Here is a 26043-nt window from a genome sequence, read left to right as displayed (position 1 = left end):
ATTTTAGAAAGAACATAGACTTCATATGTTAAAGATGTCAAATGGCCCTGAAGATGGGTGCATCCCCTCCTTACTACGTGGCCAGAATTCAGCCAGGCGAGGCAGGTGTTTGTGGGCACACCACCACAGGCTCTAGACTTCCCCTTGCTTGAGTTGTGGGAAATCATGTTTTCACCTGCCTTCTCTTTTCAATCCCCAAGTTGCACCATTACTTGTTCATATTTCAGAAAATGCTCTGCCACTGTGTACCAGTATCAATACAGTGGATCACTGAAGAGGAGCATCAGAAAAAGAATGAGCATTATAAAACATTCCAAAAAGGCCCTTTCTCCTATTTAGGAGAATACCTAACATAGGCAGACAGGTGAGTGTGTCCCAAATCCAGACGGGCGGCCACAGGTGCCTCCTAAGGAATGCCGCATATTCCCATTGTGCCTGGGACCAGCAGCCTGCCTTTGGGAGTGTTGGCCTGGGACCTGAAATTTGGCCAGTGCAGTTGAGAGTGGCTGTTTCAATCACTGCAAACCATTCAGGTCCTTGAGCTCAGGTCTGTATACCTGGATTCTTGAGAGCGCACACACACACACACACACACAATAAAAACTGCCTTGTTGTCCATATTTTTAGAGTCAAAGGCTTAAAGAAAATTGCCTTTTACAAATGGCATCTCCAAGGCTCAGACCTTCATTCCCCCTTCCCCAGTTCAGTAAGGTTTTGAAACCTCAGAGGAAGTTTCTTTATTGAGTATGTCTGTTTTCTTAAGAGCAGAAGTAATTTTGAAATCTGGTCTTTGGAGTCATTTTCTAGGGCTATGTCTACACTGCTCTCCCCACTGACAAATGTAAATCAGCGGCCGTTTGGTTCTGGGCAAGCTATTACCCGAACTGGTTATCTCTACATAAGGAGTACATTTTTTTTTTCTGTATTACTACCAAGAGTTTCTAAGTAAAGACTTTCCAGAGAAACAGCTGCAGGTTTGAAAAGGTTTGTGGTAATCCAGATGGTTTCTTTGAGGATAAATCTACTTGGTCATTTAAAATTCATGCTTTTCAGTAGAGGGTTTTCATTATGATTTGAAACACACTACTCTATGTGTGTGTGTGTGCGTGCGCGTGTATATGTGTACGCGAGTAGATAGAGTTGGCCTGCCTCATTTGGGGCTTTGTCTACGAAAACAGCAAAACCCTCATATTTTCAGTGTCTCAAATTGTTCAGTAACTCAGCTGGCTGAAATACCTGCGGGAGTCTTTGACAGCAGATGCTATCTGGGAAGAAGGATGGCCAGCCACCAGCACCCTCTTCGGAGTATGTGAGGCTCACTTGTCCTGGGAATTGCAACTCCCAGCTTCAGGTCCATGATGGCATAGTCACATCTCACAGTTAGAACACTGATGACACAGTGCTCCAGGAGCTGAACACGTACAACTCTCCTGCTAAGCTTGCCACTTCTGGGAAGGTAGGAGAAGAGGCTCCAAGCTGGGCTGAGAGGACAATGGTGAAGGACAGGAGAAGTTGGGAGTAGGTGGGTTTCTCTGTACCTCTCCTTCCCTGGAGGCCACGTGTCTTTTTGCTGCTCTCAGACCCCCCAGAGCTGCCCACAGTAGGCCAGTTTTCATAGCACTGTTTACCTCAGGAACTTTTTCTTCTAGTCCTTCTCTATCATCAGAAAGACTCTGAGTTCCTTTCCAGAGAGCTCTGCTAAGCATTTAAAGTTAAGCAGCAGAAGTAATTCAGAAAAAAAAGAAGTAATTGAAAGTGAGGTGTGAGAGGCCAGTAAGATTTATTTTATTATGCCTTTATACTTTGTTAGAATTCTTTAGTGATCAAAAAAAGAATCAGTAGTGGAATTTTATTTAGGCTCTGCGTAGGCCTAAGTCTGTGATATTTGGAGCAAGAATCACTGCTCAAATCGACCACTGTGCTTTTTTCACCTGTGAGTTTTTTAAAAGCCCTGGTAAGGAGTAAGCACATGGGTTGATAAACAGACATGTGAAGGTTGGGTTTTTCTGTTTTTGCTCCGAAGTCCAAAGCTTTGATTGATACAGAAAATTGTCAAACTGTTGAAAAACGAGATGCCATAAAATAAAGGGGGTGGAATACTGTGTGTGTCTTTTCTAACGGGGCTGCCACCACTGGCAGCAACTCCTGAACGAGTGGATGAAGGTGGCAAGAATTGTCAATCACAAGGGCCTGCTAGACTGGGTCAAATGGACAAGTGGGAAAATGTGAACCAGCAGAAGTGACCAGTGTTGAGCAGAGAGCGGAGGGCCAAGCTTGGCGGAAGCACCGGCCTCCTCTGACTGCGCTGGGCCCTGCAGTCCTGCTGGCAGGACAGGCCCGTTCCCTCCAGTGCTGGGAGCCCACCGAGGAGTACCTGTGGATGCTGGAGATGAGCCCCCTCCCCCCTCCCTCCCCTCACCCCCGGCAGCGATGTTGGAAGCAGAGCCCGCCCAAGGAGGGAGGCCCATCCCTGAATCAGATTGCGGCGCCAGCTGGCGTGGCAGCTGACCTGGAAATGAATCCGGTACTCTTCAGGCCTGAGCTGCAGCTGGCGCGGGGAGATCCCCGAGGCAGGTGCTCCCCTAACAGCTGCGCTTTCCGTCAGGGCAAGCAGGAAAGGAGATTCCCTTTCTGTCGAGGCTCCATGGGTTTTCTGGGCTCTGTGGGCGCCCCCTGACCTTTTCCATGATAATTAGCATGTCGGGGCAGATAGTGGTACTTCTCCCTTCCTGTGCTGAAGTAATCTTGATGTCGGTGGATCCAAGATTTTAAGTGAGCCTGTGAATTGATGGATGGTGGTGGTGAGCTGAGAGAGTGCTCACAGAAACAAGTCTTTCAAATACTTTCATATTTCTTGGGGAAATGGACAAACTCACGTTCCATCGCCATCTCCAGGGACTAAATTTGTAGTTCTATATTTACCCTTCAAAGTTTAAGACCACTTAATCAAACACTCATGTCATCAGAACAAATTATTAGGCATGCATAATGAAGCATAAGTCTTTTTTTTTTTTTTTTGGAGTAGAAAAAATGATTTAATATATTCAAGTATAGCATTTGCTATTTATAGGAAATAAATGTTATAAAATAGGTAATTTTTTGTTTTCATATACCAAGAAATCAGTAATTCTCTCATCCCCTCAAATATACCCTCCCATAAACCCCAGAAAGCAGTGGCACGTGGCTTTTGCAGGGCTTGAGAATTGACCTGGCTGGGCTTGGCTGGGCCCATCCTGTCACTGGCTGTATCACTGGGTGGATAGAAATGACCTCTCCCTTCTTCTCCGGGGCTGTGGGCCTGGGGTGAGGGTGGGTGGGGAGGCAGAGTCTCTCCTGGTGGGTTCTGATGACAAAATGTCTGCTCCACCTTAGAAAGGCTGGAGAGTGGCGGGGCAGGGTTGGGACCCCTGGGAACATCATGGGTGGCGCTCATGGGCCTGAGGAGAGTGGAGTGCCCCCTAAATAGTCAGGGGTTCACTGGAGACTAGGAGAGCCTGTTGGGCAGGGTCATGCCAGGCCACAGGAGAGGCTCAGGGGTGATGCTGGAGTTGGGGTAGACAGAGGCTGGCTTGTTGGGGAAGAAGGGCATGCCTGGCGTGGCATTTTCTGGTTTGGAAAGGCTAACCCTCCTGACCAGCTAGACCTGGAAGGGTTTCTCTGAGGTTGGCAGGTACCAGGGCGTGTTAGTGGCATAAGTCTTTTTTTTTTTTTTTTAAGATTTATTTCTCTCCGTGCCTACCCCCCCCCCAGCCACCCTGTTGTCTGCTCTCTGTCCATTTGCTGTGTAGTCTTCTGTGTCCGTCTGCATTGTTGTCAGCGGCACTGGGAATCTGTGTCTCTTTTTGTTGTGTCATCTTACTGCATCAGCTCTCCGTGTGTGCGGTGCCACTCCTGGCTGAGCTGTGCTTTTTTTTCGCATGGGGCGGCTCTCCTTGCAGGGTGCTCTCCTTACGGGGTGCATTCCTTGCACGTGGGGCATCCCTACACAGGGGACACCCCTGCATGGCACGGCACTCCTTGTGTGCAGCAGCACTACGTGTGGGCCAACTCACTACATGGATCAGGAGGCCCTGGGTTTGAACCCTGGAGGACCTCTTATATGGTAGGCAGACACTCTATCAGTGGAGCCACAACCACTTCCCAGCATAAGTCATTTTTGACCCAAAGAAAGTAAAGAACAACTTCAGCTTTGTCAAAAATTTGTTCTGAATGAAATACTTTAGGTAAATGGGAGGATTTCAGGCAAACCTGGCTTTCATTCACTGCTGTAGAGGTGTAAATTAAGTAAGGTACAAAGAGAGTAAGATACTTTCCGTCAGGTCACTCAGGAACCAAAGATGTGGGAGCAAAAGTAGACTCTTGGGGTGCTCTTCCTAGTTCTCTTGTCTGTCTCAGGCCCCCCCACAACTGGGCACATTGCTTCTCGACCAAGGTTGCCCAGCTAAGGCTGGGAGGCAATCCACCTTGGGCTCTACTCACTTTGCCTGGGCCCACCTGGAAGACAGGATACTTTTCTCTAATTTACAAAGAGGTCCCAGGGCCCGTGGCCAAACTGGGGCCCCTCTGGAGCTGAGCTATTGTTTGGGGGACAAATAAGCAGTGAGGGTAGCATATCACCAACGTTTTCAGGATCATCTCCTATGCATTGCATCTAGATCCAGAACTGATCTTGGTTTCATCTTAAAGAACCTTTGTCTAAATGGGCTTAATGTAAGAGTTAAGAACCATGTGTATTTGAAGAGGGTCTTAGTTATCAATCCCTGATAGACCATACTAGTTGCACAGGCAGAGTGGACCCTGGATGAAATTGGGGAGAGCTTGAGATTTGGGGTATCTTCCCCATCTCCCCTTCTATATTGGATTCCTCTCTGCATCCCTTCTTCCTCTTCACCTTCCTCCCCACCCTTCTCTGAACACCACCTTCACTCCTTCCCTTTCTCCAAAAGACACTCGCCTTCTATTCATCAAGAACCTGGTTCAAGAGGAAATAACTAAGATGCAAATAGATAGGAACGATTAAACGGTTACCTTCCCCAAAGATAGCACTTTTTAAAAGAATTTAGCAAAATGTGTTGCTTGAGTAAAAATATGTTGCATTAATACGGACTGTATCTTTTGAGTGAAATTTTGTTGGTTTACAGAACTCCCTCAAGTTAGAGGAATGAACAAACAGAAAGGTAGCATTTTAATACTTAAATTAACAAATGTGCCACACTTGAGTGGTGAAATTTGAGGCAGTGGGAACCAGTAGGGGTTTCAGTTGGGAGATGTTAAGGCAGGAGAGCTCTCTTTACCCTTGAGGCCCGGCGTTTGGGTCAAAATTCTTACAATTGATCCAGCACAGGAGATCACAAGATCCCCTCAGGATCTTTGTTCCTTGCGGCTTTTCTCTCATTCTGTTCTGCTCCCCCCTTTTGCCTCACTGTTCTTGTCGGCCAGTCTAGACTCTTCCTTCTTGGCTCCGACCATGGTCCAGACCAGCATTTGCTTTTTATCTCCCAAATCCCTTCTTTATTCATTTCCTTCTTTCCAGCCAAGCAAATTGCTTTATAACTTCTCCCATCTCCAAACCTTCTATTTTTGAAGGATTTCTCTCCTGAAAGCTACTTCCGTGAAAGTATCAGATTTTGTCCCCTTCTTTTTTCTTTTTCTTTTTTTGAAGTTTTGATTATTTGAGGTTGACATTCAGAGCTTCCCCATTACTTCCATATCTTAAAGCTAACCCCATAAGCCTAGGGAAAGGGGAACTTATTGTGGGTCTCTTTGTCAGAAGCTTTTCGAAGGTAAAAATTGTATCTTTCCCTATTTTTCTTTAGACCAAGCCTAGAAAAACATGGTGGTTATTTTTCTTCTTAAGTGATTATAATAGGTAACTGAAACCTGTTATAAATCATTCCTTGAATTGAAGCAGTTCATTTAGCTTTGCTGGGACTTAAATGATGCTAGTGAAGCCATAATCACTAAGTTGGTCAGTTCAGTAAAATATCTACCGCTGGGCAGCATGGCCAAATGAACTGTGGTCAGAGAAGTTGGCCAAAGCAGGAGAGCCCATGTTAAAAAGTCATTCTCTACTGTGTGCGATTCTTTAAAGAAATTTCATAATTTTCAGTTGCCTCCATCATGCAAATGATGTATTTTAAGGGTTCCTGATGCTTGGTTGCATTAAGGAAATGCCAAAAAGCTACAGTCAGTCATACTCTACTTTGTTCCAGAGGTGAAGGTTTTGCATATTATTTTGCGTATCTCAGTAGACTCTCCAACCAAATCAAGCGTGAGGCCCACGAGGTTCTGAATTCCTTTTCTGAACAGGGAGGAAGCATCTTTGATGCATCTGGGAATGCTGCACAGGTACCCTGTCCTTTTATTTTCCCTCCTGCTTTGAATGCAAGTTTATGATTCTAAACCTTTGTTGGCATTTGGTGCCAACCTCCTGTTCCCTACGTGTGTCTTATTTCTGTCAGTCCCCTAAATGGAATGGATACGGGTGTCTAAATACTGTGCTTTCTCTCCTGCTGCTTTTGCTGTGCTTGGTATACAGGAACGTCTGGAGGCATCCCACCCAGCCCAGTTTGGCTCTATGCGCTAGGATCCTTTAGTAAAAGTCCAAGTAAAATATGCACACCCATGCCAACTGCATCACTCCACTTTTTTTCTCAGCCCAGCTTACCAAAGACAGTCCAAGTCAGAGGCAGCATCTTTTTAAAATTATTCTTAAATTTCTAAAATTTCTGTCTATCCCCCTTTTTAAAGCCTGGTTGTACAAAGAAATGGTAAGCTGGTGAACAAGTTGTAGACGACATGTCAACCAGTATCTTTACCTACAAGTTGAAGGCTGGGGTTCAGCAAGACTTCAGAACAGTTTCCTTTGGTGCAGGGAGCTGGCTGGGAAGAGGGTTATGCTAGACTTTCTAAAGGGGCATTCAGCCGGGACTATCATTCGTTGGCTCTTGGTATGGAGGCAAGGCCAGGTCTCAGTGCCAGGGCTGTATTTGAGACATGTGCTCCCCAGGATTGTAACTCATAGAGTCAGTCTTTCATCTTGATGAACACAGGGCAGTGCCATGTGTACAGAACTTTGTATTACATACTCTGGTAGAGATGTAAAAAAAAGGTATTAGACCAGCCTTTAAGAAGCGATTATCCAGTTGTCTAAACCTTTGGGTTTAAAAAGTGTTTTCAAAGTGTGATGTTCTCAAGCTGTCCTTTAAGAAAATTATAGTTAATGTAAGTTTATGCCATTGTTATTGTGATGAAATATTTCTCTTTATGCAATTGCTCCACCACAAGTCCCATTAACAGCTCAGCCGCACACACCCCTACTGCCGCCCACCCTCATTCCCAAATAGCTGCGTTCCAGAGAGTTGGCGCCTCAAGTTATGAACTGATCTCCGACTTGGGTAAAGCTAATAAATATGATTTAAGATGAAAAGCACCGTGTAATGCTTGAGCTGTTGTTATTGCTGTTCTCATGCACGTTATTATTTTAAAATTGTGCATCTTTTAAGTCGATTATTTGTTTGCCACCGTCTCCATTATATCTAAGCAAAGCATTCACAGAAATTTCTAAAACCTTTTCATTTCTCTCTGTAGGTTGTTGTTTCGTAACATTTTATACAAGAAAAGCTGCACTTGAGGCCCAGAATGCACTGCACAATATTAAAACTTTACCTGGGGTGAGTCGGTTTACTTTTGTACCAGAATCACTTTATTGCTTGAAAATGGTCCCTTTCTACTGAAGGTTCTAGTTATGGGCTCTTAGTGCCCTAAAAAATGACTTTGGTCTTTTGACGAGAGTGTGCTGACCCTTCTGTTACCCTACAAGCATCCAGACCTGCTGGCCAGCCCATAAAGAAGTGCTGGCATTAATGCTGACAGAAGGAGCTCTCAAATAGCATGTCCCCTGGTAGGATAAATCAGAGCAACTCCACTGGGTAGAGGCTGCTACCAAAGAGTGTTGGGTGGGCTAAGATTTTAAATGAGAAAAAGGAAAAAAAAAAACAAAAAAACCCAACACACACAAGAGAAGCAAATGGGAAAGGAAAAGCTTTTACTCACCAGGAGCCCCTTTTCAAATTTAGACTTTAGATTTTCTTTTGAAAGAACAAAATGTACCCCATACAGCCAATAATATTAAGTCTCCTAATGGTTTCTAAGCAGTCAATGGTGGTTAACAAAGTCAGTGTTTTAATGCCCAATTTGTGGCTTCATGTAGATATAGAATGGAAAATATAAAGCTTACCGTTTTTGGGTTTTTTTTCCATTTCCTTCCCAGCAATATTTGATGATTAGTACAATTCACTAGAAATGAACCGATGTGGTATGGAGCTACTTCATCAGAATACATTATTATTTCTAAAGAGTTTTGTGACAATTTTGTATATTGTGTGCTAACATAAATTTCCCTATGCTGTCTGGATATTTTCCCCATTGGCCCGAGTATTAGAGATGAGTTAATTCAGTATCATAATGGTATATGCGTTGGTTATAATGAAGAACCTGTGGTAAGCAGTGCAGTGATAATGATTTTTTTGAAACCTGGTGTGATAAGAATGAAAGAAATCTAACATAATATCCTCTAATGTTTTCAGAGTATAATTCTAACTTGGTATCATTTCCCTCTCTCTGTACACATACCCAGACACTCGCGCGTACATACTAACATATGCCCTTTATACCCCTGACCCACAAAAGATGGCATTCAGATCATTCACCCTAGGTCCACTGAAAGTTACTTACTGTTTGTAAGTGATTGGATGCTCAGCTAACGGTTTGCAGAGCAGTAGCTCCTGAATCACCCAAAAGTAATAATAAATTATGAACCTTGATCTGTCATCACACTACCTTGGTTTTCCCCTCTTTTTATGAACAAAGAAAAGAAGATTGAAAGAAGCAAGTATGTGGTACCAGAATTTGGCCTGCCAATTGAATTGAACTACTTTTCCCTGAAACATCTAAGGTGGCTTTGATTAAGGCAGGTTTTAATAAGTCTTTGTGCTTTGCGCAATGACTTTTAAAAAGTTGTAGTATTCTTTCAGCTTCATTCTCCATATAAATGGAATTCCTCCAATGTAAATTCCAGAAACTTGCAATGTTTGGTCACATTGTCAAATGAGGCAACAAAGACAAATATTTACTGGCTCAGCCAATGATAGAAGAAAATCATTTTCTTTCCCAGGCTCCCAGTCAAACCCAAAGATCACTTTGTATCCCTGCTCTTAAAAAGGAATACTCTACTGTAATTAGCCCCATAATCCCTTCTTGGTGAGTTTTTAAAGGTTACTAGAGAGAATGAATTGTTACTTAAAAGGCATTTAGGGTATAGTTGGATGCCGTAGCACATCTTATTTTAAATTAATGCCAAGCCTGGTCACTTGGAATTCATCCCCTCCCAGAAGCCCAGCTCCCAACATGATATCTCCACGTGTGAAGGCACTCTCAAGGAGCCCAGCAGCTCCCACGAAGAGCAGAGCGGGTGGGGATAGGAATACACAGAGATGACTGATAGGGGGCTTTTGTTTGGGGCATCCTCTTCCAACTCCTTTCCTAACAAACAAATAACATGTTCCGTATTTTTAAAATGTTACACTATCTTCTCCTTCCCATCTCTCCTAAAAATTCTGCTTGTGAAAAAACAGTGGTGATTCGGTGGACTCATTATTAAAGATGGTAACTAGGGGATTGAAAAAGATGGTCTGTGAAGTATTTGGCAGTTTTGGTTTGGTTTAGTTTGGTTTGGTTTTCCAGTTCAGTTTTGTATGCCCAATTACTTGAGGCAGGTTAAATGAAACTTTTTGCAAAGTCAGATCTGATTTGTGTAGGGTCTTTGCCTTCATGCTGCACATGCTCTCCCATTTCAAAGTAGGCAAATTTCAGAGTTTCATGTCCTGCATTTATGTGTATAGCTTTATCTGATAAACACACCCTTAACAGCTATAGGGAAAACATGAAAGTTGTTTCCTCTCAGCTGTGAGCTATTGGTGGACAGAAAGAAAAGGACCAGACATAAAAGATTAATGCATATTCTTGGAGAAAAAATATTACAGGATGCCTTGCTGTTTGATTACAAGCCTTGGAATTAGTCAACATTTCCATAATTCTAAACCAATATACACCTGTTTCCCCACTGTGATGTGAAGGCACAACTTAATTTAACAGAACCCCTGCTGTGCTAAATTTCTCATTAAATACCAAGTGAGTTCAGTGATTTAAAGTTGCAGCACTACTCTTTTACCTGGTTACCTACATATTATGAAATTAATAAGAAATTAATGATGCACTTTGCCATATGCCGTCAAATTCTTTCTGAATAAAAATAAAAGGGAGAAAGAAAAATGAATCACCAGCTGATACTTTAAAGCTTTTCTGGTCATAATCATTTTCCTGTGGCTAGAATCCATTAAAAAAGTACTTGCTGCCATTTTTCTAAAGGGTCCAGAACTTTCTATATAATGCTGGTTTTTTTTTCCTATTTATTTTCCTTTTGCAGTTGATATTCTCTATCCTAAGAAACTTCTACCATGCAACCAAATTGAGTTCATTCTGTAGGTGTTTGCTTTCAGTCTTTATGCACCATCATCTCTTTGAGGGAAACAAGGAACTTGGTTATTATGGCAGGAGGAAAAAAAGCTGATAGGAGTGTATTAAGGAGTCGAATTATCTGCTCTTGGTTTTTTACTTCCAGGCACCCTCCCTTTCATGTCAGCTGTGAGCTATAGTGGCCCTTTCCTTGTTGGGGGGAGGCAGGGATGGAGGCGAAGGGCCTTGTCTACACAGTGCAGCCTAGTTAAGGAAGCCTTTCTCAGGCCTGTCTCTACTGTGCAACTGAGAAAGACACAGGCATCTCGTATCCTCAGAAGGGCTCAACCTGAATCCCAGTCATCTTGTATGACATTGCAACGAAGGATACAGGCCATTATCCATTTTGTCAGAACCAAAAATGTGTGGTCAAAAGTGTAAGCTCTAAAGTAAGCTATAGTCTACGGTTAATAGCAGTGCTTCAATATGTGTTCATCAGTTGTAACAAATGTACCTCACTAATGAAGGATGGTAATGGGGAAAAGTGCAGGAGCGGAAGTGGACGGGGTATATGGGAATCCCCCTTACGTTTTCCATGTATCATTTATGTAATCTAAAGCCTCCTTAAAAATAAAAATAAAAAAATAAAGACATGCAAGAAAAAAAAGAAACAAAGGGAACAAATTGGACAACTCATCACAGAGGGCCCAGAATGAGTCAGGGGCCATGTCCTTGGTTTGCTGGTCTGTTTCTCTCCTCCAGAAAGAGCTCCCTAACTGGTAAGCAGTTGAGCACATGTTAGGTATTAGATACTGTTATTATTATTGACATTTCATTAGTAGTAAATAACAAATATGTATCGAGTGACCACTGCAAGCAGGGCACTAAGCTAGACGTTGCCAGGAAAGAGCAGTCAGGCCAGACAGGGCCTGGCTCTTGTAGCCTCTCCATTCGAGCTGGGAGCATGGATGGCCTAGTGATCAGGTCACTGATACTTAAATGATCTGTGCTTTTGTGCTCTTTTGCTTGGGGAGGACACTGCTCTCCCTGCCCTGAGCCCCGAAGCCAACCGCCTTTTCTCACCCAGCGCAGGATATTGTCACTATAGCCGCATAAGCTGTACGCCTTGATGCACCATCAGGCTTGGTGAGACATTGCTAGCCTAACTTTTTTCCGCGCTGTGCCATTTGTGTATTGGACAAATTTTAGTTTTCTCTTCTTTAATGGTCCACAAATTGGGCTTCGAGAGAGCTTCCTTTGTTTAAGCGTTTCGGGTAGGTACTGCCTAACCAGTAGCATTCTTCAGTAGAAATGTCATCATCTTGCCATTGCATTTCCCAGAGAGAAGTCCTCCTAAAGGCAACTGGCAAGGCTCGTTTGTTCACTCACCTAATTTAGCTTACTTTAAAAAAATAAAATAAAGCCTTAATTGATGCACAGGAAAACGACCCAGATCTTTTTAGTAATCAGATGTCAGGGCTAGATATCCTCGTGTCAGTGAGAGCAACAAGCCCTGTGTCATTCTTTTCTCAAGGTCTTAACACATATTGTCTCTAGCAATAAGGCTCTTTGATTGAAAATCTGCAGCAGTATCATTAGAGCATTCACTGTATAAATTAATTTAATTAAGGATGTAATAACAGAGAGGAATACGGTTTTGGAAAAGCTCTTAAATTTTAGCAGCAAGAAGGAATCTGCGGAATCTAAATGTCTCCTAAAATATTAATTGCAAATTTCTTCCAGACATTTTCCCTGAATATGCCTTACCTTTCTCTTTCTAGAATCACAACCAGTTTTATTAAATGCAGTTTGTATTAAGGAGTTAGTGCCCTAAGAGAACATTTGTTTGGAGCACTCCCTTTGAGTGACGGCATGCTGAAAGGCATTTTATAACAGCACTTGCCGTGAGAGCCAGGACTAGACAGGGATTTGAGCTACAGAAGCAAGTGTACCTGATTCCGTAGGAAGATGTTGTAAATAAAATGGCCTCCTGGTAGGAGTGTGCTCACCCCATGAAGGGAGCGAGTCCCTTCCTGCCTTGCCTTGGAAGAGATAATTTATCTATGTGGGCAGGTCCTTTACTTCCAAGCGGGCTTTAGCCCAGGTCCTTTAGGAGAATGCCAGGGCTTGCTCTTCTTCCCAGCAAAACAGCCTAGTTCTCCCTGGGACCAAATTCCATTTGCCCATTCTAATGCATTCTGAACCACCTCTTCCAATTAAGAATATGTATTTAATGCCATGATTATTACGTTACCATTGTCATCAACATTCTTGTTTCTGCCATTAAATTTCACAAACGCCATCCCCTCCTCTCCCTGAGATTTCCCCCAAGTCATGCCCTTGGAATCAAAGCCTAGCAAGGCCAAACTAGAGTAGAGATTTTCCTCAGATGCCTTTTGTATTCAAGGGTCATGGGGAAAACCAACCATGTTGGTTTGAGTCCTCAAAATCCTCTATCATGTGCAATACACAGAATATTCACTTATCCAACCAACATGTGTTTCTTGAAAATAACAGTGGCCATGCCCTGGATACCTCAATCACCAAAAAAACAACAAAACAACGTCTGCCCCCATGCCTGGATGTGGCAGGGGTTTGGGGATACCAACACAGGTATCCAGTGGGTTCATTTTATAATGTATTTCCAAAAGGAGTCAAGTTTCATTCAATGAATAATAATTGTGCCCATGAGTATCCCAAATGCTCCAAAAGGGATGGATGAATGTAGATTTATGTTATTACCCATATATAATAACATGTTTCATATATTACAAATGTATGTACACACCTTTATACCTACAAGTATACATTCACATATATAGACACATGGATATCAGTTCAGTCAATTGAATACCAGCAGTTATAGCTTCAGGTCCCATTTTCTCTTTAGCCTGTGAATTAGATTTCACAATCTTAAGTACTCTGCAGTGAGTTTTTTTCAGGCTTTGTGAAAGGCCTCAGTTTCTCAGTAGACTTCGTACATCTGCTTATTATTTTTTTGGTTTGAACTAGGATCTGGGTTGATTCATAGTGTCCAGGAAAGAATTCAGGAGAGCTGCTATTTCGTGACAATAACCCCTGCCTGCCACCTGCTTAGTCAGAAAAGTGGGTGCTGGAGGAGATAACATCAGTAAGACTCTAGCTGATTGTAGCTGCATCCTTCTGTGCATCCTTCACGCAAATGTTGGCAGAACTTGGCCTGGGCTGAAATACTTGGCCTTAGAGGACTGCCTGTGAGGTGCTCTTCCCATTGCCACCTGTGTTGTGTGGCTGTAATGTTTAAATCCTGAAGAAACAAAAGTGAAACAAAAAAGTCAGGACTTTGTTCTTGTAAGATGACTTTTAAGGGGCTCTGATGGACCGTGTCAGGGTTCCTCAAGGAGGGGGGTGTGCAGCAGCCCCCTCCCATCACCTGAGAAGGAGCCGCAAGCCACACCATGGGGAAGGAGAAGGGCTGAGCATGTTGGACCTGCCCAGAGTGGAGATAAGCCAGGCACAGGGGATTGTGCCAGGCTCATGGGCCTAGACCAAGGGACAAAGTTGGAGAAAGGAAGAAAAACACAGAAACCCAGTATTCTCAGGCTGCCCCCAAGGGTCTGTGAAAGAATGTTTTAATCCTTCATAAAAGGCGAGTGGGCACCATACCTGTCTCCATCCACGAATATTTGCCTGCTAACCAGAATGTCGTGCTTGCTTTGGGCTGACAGTCTATTAATTCAGTAACTTTGGCAGTTATTTATGTCTGTCTTGGATGGAAAACCAGTTACTTCTAAAATACAGCCTATTCAACCCAACAGAGTCAGTGGGAGAAAATAAATGAAGGTCCATTGATGGGGAAAACTTGGAAATGGCTTAGCGAAGCAGCCCAGCCAGTGCAGGGTTAAAACCAGCTCCCCCAGCTTTTGATAATAGTACTTTGTGGAAGGTATTGTTACTCTTTTGCTTTACAGACAGCATAGTCTCTCTACCACCCACTGTCTTTAGTTGTACACCTAGCTCATAGGATTATTTTGAGAGCTCCAGAGAGAAGGTATGTAAAATACCGGGCACTGGTGCCTGACCCCATTGCAAAATTGCCCTTTTTCACTTTTTGAGGAATTCTGGTCTCTCAGTATTAGCATTTGAAGATATGGCAGAATGGCAGAATGAAGTCATAGTTAGACTTCAGGGATAATCATTTCTCCATGCTATTCCAAGATTAAATTGGGAATGCTAAACTCACTTATATAGATCTCAATTCCCAAAAGATAAGACTTCAGAAGAAGTTTGGGGGGGCGGGGAAAAACACATGGCTTTGATTAAAAGTCCAAATGGAGTTGCAAAGAGAAGGGGTTATGATAGTAAAATGAAATGGAAAAAAGTTTGAAATGAAGCTGGGTAGTTGTCCCAAATTCTGCCTGTAACTTGCAGAGTCTCCCTGACAGCTCATCACCTGAAAACATCACTGTGGTGCTGGATGGAACGTGTCCCTTTCCCAGCCTGGCTGGACACAGCTCAGGAGCTGTGTTCCCCGGCAGTGGGCTGGCAGGTCCACAGACTCAAGCACTCGGCCCCAAGAAGTCTCTGGCCTGAGGGGTGTGGAGAGCACTTCCCCGGCAGCCCCAGCCCCTTCCCCGCCCACCCCCCACACCAAGCAGGAGTTGAGAACCCCTGAGCCAAGGAAGCCAGGGCCTGGAGCAGACGGGGGCAGGGCCTGGCAGGGGCCACGGCAGCACCACTCCCACTGGAGGGCAGAGGCAGGGAAGGCAGCCTCACGTGTCAGCAACTCGCTTGCACTCCTGGTCCCCAGGTGCTTGGGAAGCCCCACTGGCCTGATGGCACCAAGCAGTATCTCAGGGTCCCTGCCACTGCGCCCACGGTCTCTGAGACGAAAGGATAAACAACACACAGTGTGTGTGGGAGTCGGCAAGAAGAGGCCACAACAGCTGTCCTCCCGTACACCCATCTTCCCCTCCACCTGCACTTAAACCCCGCAGAATTCCTTGGGCTCTGACCTGTGCAAGGAAGTGGGCCCAGTGATCCCTGCAGTGCTTCCAGTCTTCTAGCACTGCCGTTTGCCCCCCATTCCTGACCTGCCAGGCACGTCTGGTTCATAAGAGGCGTGTGTAGACATACAACATGCTTTAGTTCTCGGTTAGTAGTTTTAGAGTACTTTCTACAGCACACGGCTCTTTACTGTCCAGGCATTGTCTATGATAATGTCCTTACTTCATGAAAAAACAGACATTTTTCTGCTTGCCTTGCTTAAGCTATGGGTTAGTCCTTTTAGACCAAGGGTTCTTAGCAGGGGGTCCGTGAGCTTGAATTGAAATTCAAAAAGTCATTCTCGTGGGACATGTTGGTGTGGGTGTGATATATTTATTAAGTAACACACAGTATAGTGTGGACACAGTATAGTAAGGCGTCCATAGTTTTCACCTGACTGGCAAAGGGGTCCTTGTAACCAAAAAGGTGAAGAACCCTTGGTTTAGAGTACTTCAGACAGACAGGTCTGTTCAGGGTATGAAACTGTTCTCTTTGAGAGTCTCTGGGCATCCTGCTTCCCTTTCCCCCTCTTTATGGGGAGCTTAGCACTCATAATTTTCCACCAGGGAATAAAGAAAGGAAAGGGACTCTTAATAAGTCCCTTTAATTCCTTGTTTACAGCCCTGGCTTGACAAGAAAGGGTGTTTAACCTAATGAGGCTCCAGGATTATCAGTGGATTTCTTTTATCTTCTTGATTCCTGTCCCCAGTTCCCATGGATAAGTGAGTTGCCTGTGTTTGTAAATGGCTTTAGAGTGTTGTTTGTTTGTTATCCCTTCTCAGAAAAAAAAAAAAATCTCCGGCCACGTTATTGATGGCATTGACCTTGTTAAACGAGGACACTGAAGTGCCAGAAGATTAAATTACTTCCCTGACCTCCCCGAGCAAAGCAATGACAGGACGAGAATTAGGAGCCAGAGTTGCTAAAACCCTTCAATAGCTTGGCCTCGTGACAGCAGGGTTAGTACAATGTTCCCCCCCTTTTAGAGAGTCGAGGGCACCACAGCGCCACCACAAAGTGGCTGGGCTGATGGGCGACCTGTTCCCTGGCAGGTGTGGAGGCTCTGTGAGAATACTGCTTTTAATTGGCAAACAACGTCCCAAGGCCTGTGTTAAATATTCCCGTTTTACTGACGAGGAAACTGAAACCCAAAGACGAGAACCCGGCCCGGAGGCCCCTGACCGCACGGCGAGTCTGCCACCAGGCGCTGGGCTCTGAGGCCGCCAGGCGCCCTCTCGGCTGTTGATGGGGCAGGAGCGTGCATGATTGGCTGGTCTCCAGGGGCTTTGCATTTGCTCTGCACGAGCCCTCCAGCAGGATGAGTTCTCCCTTGGTTCTTCTGTCTTGTTGACCATCTCAGATGACCTCTGCACCGGCTCCCTGTGGAGCTGCCGTAAGATAATCGAAAGCCTCAGCCCTGCCTGCTCCTGGAGCTGGCAGTGCCGCAGTGTGATGGACGTGGGGGGGTGCACCCTACACACAGGTCAGCCCCAGGACCACTAGGTCACCAGGCAGGTGACCGCTGGGCCGAGAGGGGGATCCAGGCTTTCTTGCCCAAGCAGAGACCATTCAAAGCGTTGAGTGGGCGAGGCCAGTGTTGGCTCCGAGAGCTCCACACTGAGGGCCGGTTCCATGAACGAGCTGCCTTGTGAGCTTGGTGACCAATGCAGCACCCTTCTTCAGAAGAGAAGCTTCATCTCCTTAGCATTCACGTTGGCAGGGCGCCGTTCTCTGTCGGCGTCCACGGCCTTCCGCCCCCACCCACCGCCTGCGCTGTAGTGGCCCTTCACGTCCAGCTGGCCTCCCTGTGTCTCTTGGTTCCACATCCACAGGGAGGGGCAGAATGGAACACCGAAACTGGTCTCGGAAGATGGGGCATCAGCCCTAGCACCTGCACCCTGAAGCGGAGAGTAGCAGGACCAAGAGCAGGCCGTGGCCATGCCGAGTCTGGAAACATCAAGTTGTGCTGGTGCTGAGGCAGCCCCGAGGCCTGAGCAGGCCTAAGCACTCACTTATTTTATAGATTAGGAAACTCGCATCCAGGCAGCAAAGCCCAGCTAGCTAACTGAGTACCTAAGCCTTTCCCAGTACACCGTGCTGCTTCTGAAAACGGGGGGCCAGGCTCCCCGCCACTGCCCTGAGCCACACAAGAGGCACTGCATGGTAACCTCATAGGGGTGATATCCAAGGCGGCCACGGTCCCTTCCTCCCATAACTCAGCCAAGGTGGGGCAAGGAGACCGGCAGCAGGTCTGCCTCCCCTGAAGTGCAGGGAGCCAAGTGCCTGTCCTTCCTCTCCCCACCCAGCCCTGCTCCAGCTCTCCCTCCACGACTTCCTCCCCTTCCAGGGACAGGTTAGCATGCAATCCTGAAGCACGTGTAGCATAAAGCTTAAATGCTCACCAGGCAACTGGACCCAAGAGCAAGATGTTTACTCTTTCATATTAAGTAGTGTTTGGGGGCCAGTGTACCCATAGAAGTATTGCCAACAAGTCATAAGGATTGGGAAACAGACAATAAATAACTGCCGTGGCATTTATATTATATGCTGGACATATAAATAAGAATAGCAGTTAGAGAACTCCAGAATAAACAATGTTTCCAAACTCAGTTTATCTTATCAGCATGAGATTTTCAGTGGCTTCCAGAATATTGACAATTTTAACCAAATAACAGTAAATGTTCAGGTAATAAAAAATAATAACAGTTAACATTTATTGAGGGCTTATTATGTCCTAAACACTGTGCCAAGAGCTTCTTGTTGTATACCTACCCTCATGTAAATGATAAAACAGTATGTAATAACTTGTTTTCCTACTCTGATTGCCTTTTCAACTAGAAGCCTGTCATTCTAAGCCCAAGAAATTTAAAGTAGCTATTATAATTAGAGAAGATTTCTCTAATGGCAAATCAGTGACTATCTTTCATGGCTAATAATTGACCTGCTCCAACTAGATACAAGTATGTTGTAAAAGACAGCTGTCAGTTAATTCAGGCTAATGTCATCCTTGCCATCCAAATCCATTGCTAATATCTGATTCTTTATGATGTTCTAATACTAATGAACTGTCATTTAAGTAGGAGGAAGACATGTTTGTCTAGATTTTGATCAGTTCATTCTTAAATTTCTCCTGCAGCTCCTGGAAACACTCTAATCACAACTCCTTAAAAAAAAAAAAAAAAAGGCACCTCCCAAGTACCATTGAATCCTTTATTAGAGATTGCAGTCATTAAGTGACCTGCATCTCTCCTCTGTCAGAGTTGACCAGATGTAAAACGTTTGTAGGTCAGTAACAGAAGGGAAATATCACCAGTAAGGAAAATGAAGTCAGACCTAAAGCACAGTCTTGTGTGGCTAATTTCATTCGGTTTCTGTTATGTGAATGATGTTATGAATCAGCAGAGGAACAGTGAGAGGGGCCGGATCTAATCAGAGATCACAAAACATGGGAATCAAAGGTGTCCTTCGACATTATATTGTCCAAGCCCCTCACTTTATAAACAAGGAAACTGATGCCCAGAAAAGTTAGGTGGTGTGGCGGAGGTGGGTGACAACTTGTGTCTCCAGCTCAGAGTCTGTTGCTCTTTTTAGCAAATCTGATGACCACAGTTTCTCCACAAGATTCTGCCAAACATGGCGTTTTCAAGAATCAGAAATTCATTTCTGTGCATAGCATGATCCTTGCAGGGTGTGAATCTGTTAAACAGGGCCATTCCTTCTCTCGTTTCCATCCTCTGAGAAAGACCAAGACAGATACTAATATTTTTCCCAGCCATTTATCTAAAATAATATATACGCTAGATAAATTTATAAAGAAAAGCGGTCCTTTAGATGTAAGTCTGTTTGGATCTATAACTAGGGTAGTGACTTGCAACCTTGGTTGCACAACACCTTCACCTGGAGAGCTTTTAAAGCTTCATGTATCCAAGCCACACCCCAGGCAAAGGAAGTCAGACTGCCGGGGCATGGCAGCCAACATCAGTACTTTAAGAAGCTCCTCAGGTGGTCCTGGTGTTCAAGGCAAGTGTGAGAACCCCTGTTGGTAGAATGAGTCACCATCGTTCTATTTGGCTGGTGATTAACTTGTTTCCTTCTTCCCTTATTCTTTGGAGGCTGATTGCATCCCACAAGTCCCACGAAGTCTGGCTACTAGTGTGGGCCAGCTACCAGCAGCCTTGGCCTCACCTGGGAACTTGTTAGAAGTGCACACCCTCGGGCCCCACCCTACCCTGCGTTTGAACTAGACCCCAGGTGACCCACGTGCAGCAGCCCAGCTGCTCAGAGAACCTATCCTGGTGTGTCGTAAGGCAGCCCTGGATGTGTGGACATATTACCTCATGCAGCTCCTGACTGGATACGCTTCCTCCTCCCAGGGCGGAAGCCCCAAGAGATCTCTCTGTGGTGAGAGGCTGTCCCCTTTCACTGACTTCCTTTTGGATGTTGGGTTGGGGAAACCTGACCCTCCAGGACAGGGAATAAAGAGGCCCGTGGGGATCTGCACACATCCTGTGTTTCCAGCATCCTGGAAGGGGCAGCTGTATTTTTCCATCCTGTTCACACTCTTAAACCTGTCGGAAAATCTCACACGAATGAGAACTACACAGAATTAATAGGCCCCAGACTCTAAGAGGATGAATGGAATTGGCGCTATTTTAAGCACAGTTTCTCTGGCGGGGGAAAGCTAATTCGAAAGCAAGAGGAACAGTTTTCTGCCACAAGGCGTTAATCCATAATGCTCCACAGCCCTTTCCCACCTTGCAGAAACACTAGGAGTGGAGTGGCCCTGCTGTCTCAGCATTCCTCTACTTGAAATTCCTTACCAGAAAAGCAAAGCAGTTATTATCCTCTTTCTCTGGATATCCACAGCTTGAGAAACTTGCTGACAAAGAAATCTCACCTACCACATGAATACTAAAGGGCAGAATATACTCTCTCACAGGAAGGGGCGCTGTATTTATGAGTGGGTTCTGCAGTTGGGGAGGCTTATAAGGAATCTCACCCGTCCCCAAGGATTGTGCTGTGAAATTTCCTCTTGAGCACATTCTTGTTTTCTAGGCTTACACCATGTGGTTCTGGGGCCTTTTTTCATGTTTTGTCTTATTCCTCGTCCCTTAAAGTACAATAAACATCCTAGGACCCCTGTGGAAAAGGGAGCCAAGGGGGAGCAGGAAAAGAGAGCATGGACCTGGAGAAGAGGACAGATTCGGGGTCTAATACAGGCTTGATGATGTGTGAGACAACAACCTAAAAAGGGAAACAGTACAGAGAACAGAAGGTAAAAGGCATCAGGCTTCCTTTGGAACTTAAAAAGCAGATAAACAAAACCTTTGCATTAATTTTGCTTGTCACAGAAAGAATCTTGTAGACTGAGTTGCCATACAGTTGATAGCTTTTGTCCTGATGTTCCTCTACCCCTTTCTGTATTTTAGTGTCTGAGTTGAACTGATTCATAGCTTTAGGACTAAAAACTTAGATACTCCTTCCTAATTATGTACTTCTGGAGGCTCATAAACTTTGTTGTGTTCTCCGTGGCATCTCCTGATCAGATGAGTTGGGTCTCCTTCAGCCTTTGTCTTGGGGAGAAAAATCAGAAGTCGGTCACTGGCACAGCTATGGGATCAAGTGTTCACAATAAGCACAGCCTCTCATTAGTGGAACGGAGCTCTGGACTCCCAACGCAGTTGACTAAGAATGAAATCCCCTTACCACCAACTGAGGCACAGAGCGAGGCTGAGATGTTTGAATGCTGGTGGCAGTCTGTGGTAGCACTTCCTGGGATGCACCTTTGGTAGAAGGACAAGTGCCCTACTGGGTTTAAGGACACAACCACCTGACAGGTGGTTATCATTGGCTTAGAGGCATCAGCCATTCACAGTCATGCAGGGAAAAGAAAAACTGAAGTACATGTTGCTTGCAAGTCAGAGCTCTGACATATGGCTGGTCTCTCAAAATCAACTGGGCCAACAGCCTGCTTCCCAAAATAGCGTCCGGAAGTCTTGTGTAAGCCATGACCCTCAGTTGCAATGTAGGGTGCTTGTTTGAATAGATGCTCCACTTTGGGTGTGTTCACAGGCATTTTATCTGGATTCTTTTCTCCAGGCATGGTATGCTTTGGGAAGTTTTATTGTAATGAAGGTATTAAATGTTTTCAGTGGTAACTTTTAAAAGCTTTATTGGGAAAGAGAAAATTTAGCTTAGACTTTAATAAAACCCTAATAATGGAACAATAAATAAACTAGCTGGTCAGGCCTGAGTTGATTTTATTTCTATTGTGAATATCTCAGATAGATAGATAGATAGATAGATAGATAGATAGATAGATAGATAGATAAGTTATTATCTATATATGTAGATATATATTTGCCATTTTAACCATTTTTAAATGTACAATTCATTGTTACTTTTACAACGCTGTACAAGCATCACCACCTTCCATCACTAAAACTTTTTCAAGGCCCCAGAACAGAAACTCTTCCCCCAATAAACAATAACTCCCTATTCCCACTCCCCCCAGCCCCTGGTAACCCATATTCTCTTTTCTATCTCTATGGATTTGCCTGTTCTAGATATCTCATGTCAGTGGAGTCATGCAATGTCCATCTTGCTGTGTCTGGCTTAATTCACTAAAGACGTCATTGTCTTCAAAGTTCATCCATGTTAACGCATGGATGGCTGCGCAGTATCTGATGTTGATTTTTTAATGAAGAGGTTGGATCTGACCTAAAGCTCAGAACATTGAAGAAGTTGGGGTGTAGCAGAGCTGGGTACAAAAGAGAACGTATAAAGTGTGTCTTCCCACTGGCTTCACTGCATAATGAAGAGAAGTTACTAACACTTTATCCCAATAAAAAGGACTTCTATTAGTCTTTCTATAGGGGCAGCAAAAGCAAAGAGCTATGATAAAATATTGCCCCTTAATTGTTGCTGTGCTCTTGGGTTCTGTTTCTCCCCCTCTAGTCTCACAGTGCATATTTCCTTAGGTCTCTGTCAGTCATTTCCATGGCATAACTCCAAAACCTATCTTGGAATCAGGCTCTTCTGCTAAGCTCTAAACCTAAACATCTGTTATTTGGCAGTTGCAGCCACATGGTCCACAGGAAGGTCAAACACTGAAGTCATTATTCTTCCTGCCACAGGCCAGGCCTTCCTCACACGTTACGTAGCTACGTGAATGGATGGACCAACCAAGACAGAAACGAGAAGTCATCCTCACCTCTATGCCTTGCTGCTAATCAGTGAGGAAATCTGTATTCTACCTTAATAACACCTCTAGAATTCCGCCCTCCTTCTCAGTTGGGACTTCCCAGTTGTCCTCACAACTAATAAACACACAGAAGGAATTAGGAGATTTTTCGAGGTTATCCCTTTAACAGCTGCACTCATTTGCCTGCCAAGTGCTGTCTTGAGTGGAAGAGAATGGAGTGGAGTTACAACCAGGACACTGGGAATTGGACCTTATCCTCGGCACGCTCCTGGGAGTGTGGGAGCATTGCCTGCAGATAAAAAAACGTGTGCAAACTGTTGAGTTCAAAGGGTTAGGGTACTCCATACCATGGCCATTCCTTTCTCTTCAGCTTCTATGACACTCTTGCTCACACACTGTATTCCAGCCGTACGAAACTGCACACATGCTCTCCTACATCTGGGGGGTGGGGTAGAACTGAATCAGTACCCCTTCATTGTAATCCACTGCACCACATGCTCAAATTTATCCTGTCACCTGCTATATTCCCTTCGTTGTTTACACCTCCCATACTGAGCTCCACATTCTTGGGAGGAAGGCTGAGGATGGGATAACATCCTCAGAGCCCAGCACAGTGCCTCAACCTATAGGGGGTGCCCAACAACATATGGTCCTAAAATAAATGACCTCCAAGGGTCGCGCTTTTATTCATAGTCTCAGTGTAATAAACTTGCAATGTAAAAAATCTCGAGTTCTTCGCAGACTGGTAGGACAGTAAAGGGAGATAGGGTGGTCTCGATACTTTCATTCCCTGCATCAAATTCCGTTTGAACAGACTGAACCCTACTTTACAGACTTGAAACACAGGGTGTGACCAGAGCGTGGACAGAGTCCCAAAGCATGTATTACTCTAATTGTAACCCGTTAGTACATGAATTAAGAAAGAGGGAGCATATAATCATACAGTACTTTACAGTTTACGGCACATTTCATGTGTCTTAGCTGACTCACTGCTCACAGCTCCATGGTGAGTTAACTGTGAATCTTGCTTCACAGGCGCACAGACCACAGCTCTGAGAAGTCTTGTGAGTTAGCTGTAGGTGTGTCAGTGGGCAAAGCCAGGATTCAAACCCAGACCTTGGGATTCTACAAAACACACATAAAGCACCATCCCTTCCTGCACATCCAGAGCAGCAGAAAAGGTAGATTTACCGTTGTAGATGAAGTGCAGTCAATGAGGGGTTCTCACTGTGTCCCCAGATAAAATTACCACGTTTATGTCTCTGTATTCCTTGTCTAAGCTTACAGTTTCCAGTTCAACTTTGGGTACGTGCCATACATTTGAAGGCCTCGCTTATGAATTTGACCTTAAGACTAAGCTTCAGGATAAGGGTATTTAGAGAGCAGTTGAACACTCATCATGATTTCCCTAAGCTCTGCCAGCAAGTAATTTTCAAAGTTGGTAAACGATCTCACACATTAGAGTAGAAGGTGGAAATCAAAATGAGACAGTGAAATTAAAACCAAACTCATAAAGAATTAGCAGCACTGGAGGAGAGAGCTTCATTTGGCAGAGTATCAACCAAAGTTAGTGCTGCCGCAAAAGATGAGATGAATAAACATAGCTGCTAAAAAGAATATCAGATGTCATACTCAGATATTTAATGGATGTGCATTTTAAACGTGGATAATATTAAATAGCCCTTAAGGCATTTTTCCAAACTTGCCATCTATTTTTAGTAAGGAATAGATTTTTTTTTAACTAGCCTCATTTGTTTAAAAAAAGAGACACTTAATCATTTTTGCTTACACATGATTAAGAAGAAAATTACACTAGTTAACCACTTTCTTTCACTCAGATAATACAAATCCCAAAGGCCATGGAGGTAGTTAAATAATAGAAAAAGACAACTGAGTGAGGTATGGCATGTATTTGGCTGTTGTAAATGAAGTTGTCGTCTCTCAGCCAATCAAATCATGTTGTTGTTGTTTTTTTACTTTTTTTTGTCTTTATTTTTTTATGTTACATTCAAAAAATATGAGGTACCCATGTACTCCCTACCCCCCTCACCCCACTCCTCCCATAACAACGACCTCCTCCATCATCATGGGACATTCATTGCGCTTGGTGAATACATCTCTTAGCACTGCTGCATTACATGGTCAGTGGTCCACATTATAGTTTACACTCTCCCCCAGTCCACCCAGTGGGCCATGGGAGGACATACAATGTCTGGTAACTGTTCCTGCAGTACCACCCAGGACAACTCCAAGTCCTGAAAATGCCACATCTCTTCTTCCCACTCCCTACCCTCAGCAGCTACCATGGCCACTTTCTCCAAGTCAATGTTACATTTTCTTCAATTACTAATCACAATAGTTCATGAATAGAATATCAGTAAGTCCACTTTAATCCGTACTCTATTTCTCCATACTGTGGACCCTGGAATGGTTGCATCCACTCCACATCTATATCAAGAGGGGGTTTAGATTCCACATGGATGATGGATGCAATTCTCCTGCTTTCATTTGTGGGCACTCTTGACTCTCAGGTGTGGTGGTTGACCTTCTTCACCTCCATGTTATCTGAGTGGGGTAAGTCCAATAAAATAGAGTGTAGGAGTTGCTAGTCTGTTGAGCTCAGGGCCTGGCTATCACATGGTCAGTCCAGAGATTCAGGTCCCCTGGGTATACACTAAGCCCCAGCTCCAACCACAGGTCCAGTAAAAGTAACAGGACAGGCTTGTGAACAAAGATCACATATAAGTCCAGCTCCATCACACAGAAACACAAACTCCAAAGTAGGGCCAACTGACATGGCACTGAACTGCATCTGCCATGACCATAGAACGTGTGGGTCTCTGTAGCACTCAGAAGAACCAATACCTGGGGTTGTATCTACTTTATCTGTCTCTGGGACTCTGCTGAGGTGTGCATAAGGGCGACCCCTCTTATGACCTCCCAGCTCTTTTTTGGAGACTCATAGCCATATAAACTCATTTGTCCTTTCCATTTCCCCCTTTTATTCAGGTCAAAAGCATTTTTAACTCCTGATATTATATGTAGGGTGAGATATTCTGCTGGTCTTAGTTGACCCTTTTATTCAAGGTCATTTTCTAGTTACATCATCAGCTAGTACTTGGTAGCAATCCCTTGGTGCCAGGGAGGCTCATCCACAGGAGTCATGTCCCACGCTGGAGGGAAGGCAACACGTTTACATGCTGAGTTTGGCTTCGAGACTGGCCGCATTTGAGCAACACGGAGGCTCTCAGGAGGTAACTCTTAGGCACCCTGCAGCTCTAGGCCTTGTTCTTATTTCA

General features: G+C 44.4%; 1 protein-coding gene across 24 annotated transcripts in view; it reads left to right on the top strand.

The window, feature by feature from the left end:
• The window catches only part of CELF2 (CUGBP Elav-like family member 2), an 840440-nt gene that overhangs the window by 715419 nt on the left and 98978 nt on the right, over positions 1-26043 (top strand). For all 24 annotated transcript variants that reach the window (XM_071210069.1, XM_071210067.1, XM_012529138.4 and 21 more), the window contains one exon: positions 7591-7673. In XM_071210069.1, the coding sequence (XP_071066170.1) occupies positions 7591-7673 (83 nt within the window). The remainder of the gene's footprint in view (positions 1-7590; positions 7674-26043) is intronic.

Source organism: Dasypus novemcinctus, chromosome 20, assembly GCF_030445035.2.
Source record: "Dasypus novemcinctus isolate mDasNov1 chromosome 20, mDasNov1.1.hap2, whole genome shotgun sequence".
Classification (NCBI taxonomy): Eukaryota; Metazoa; Chordata; class Mammalia; order Cingulata; family Dasypodidae; genus Dasypus; species Dasypus novemcinctus.
The sequence above is the reverse complement of the archived record's forward strand: the minus strand, read 5'-3'. Positions and strand labels throughout refer to the sequence as shown.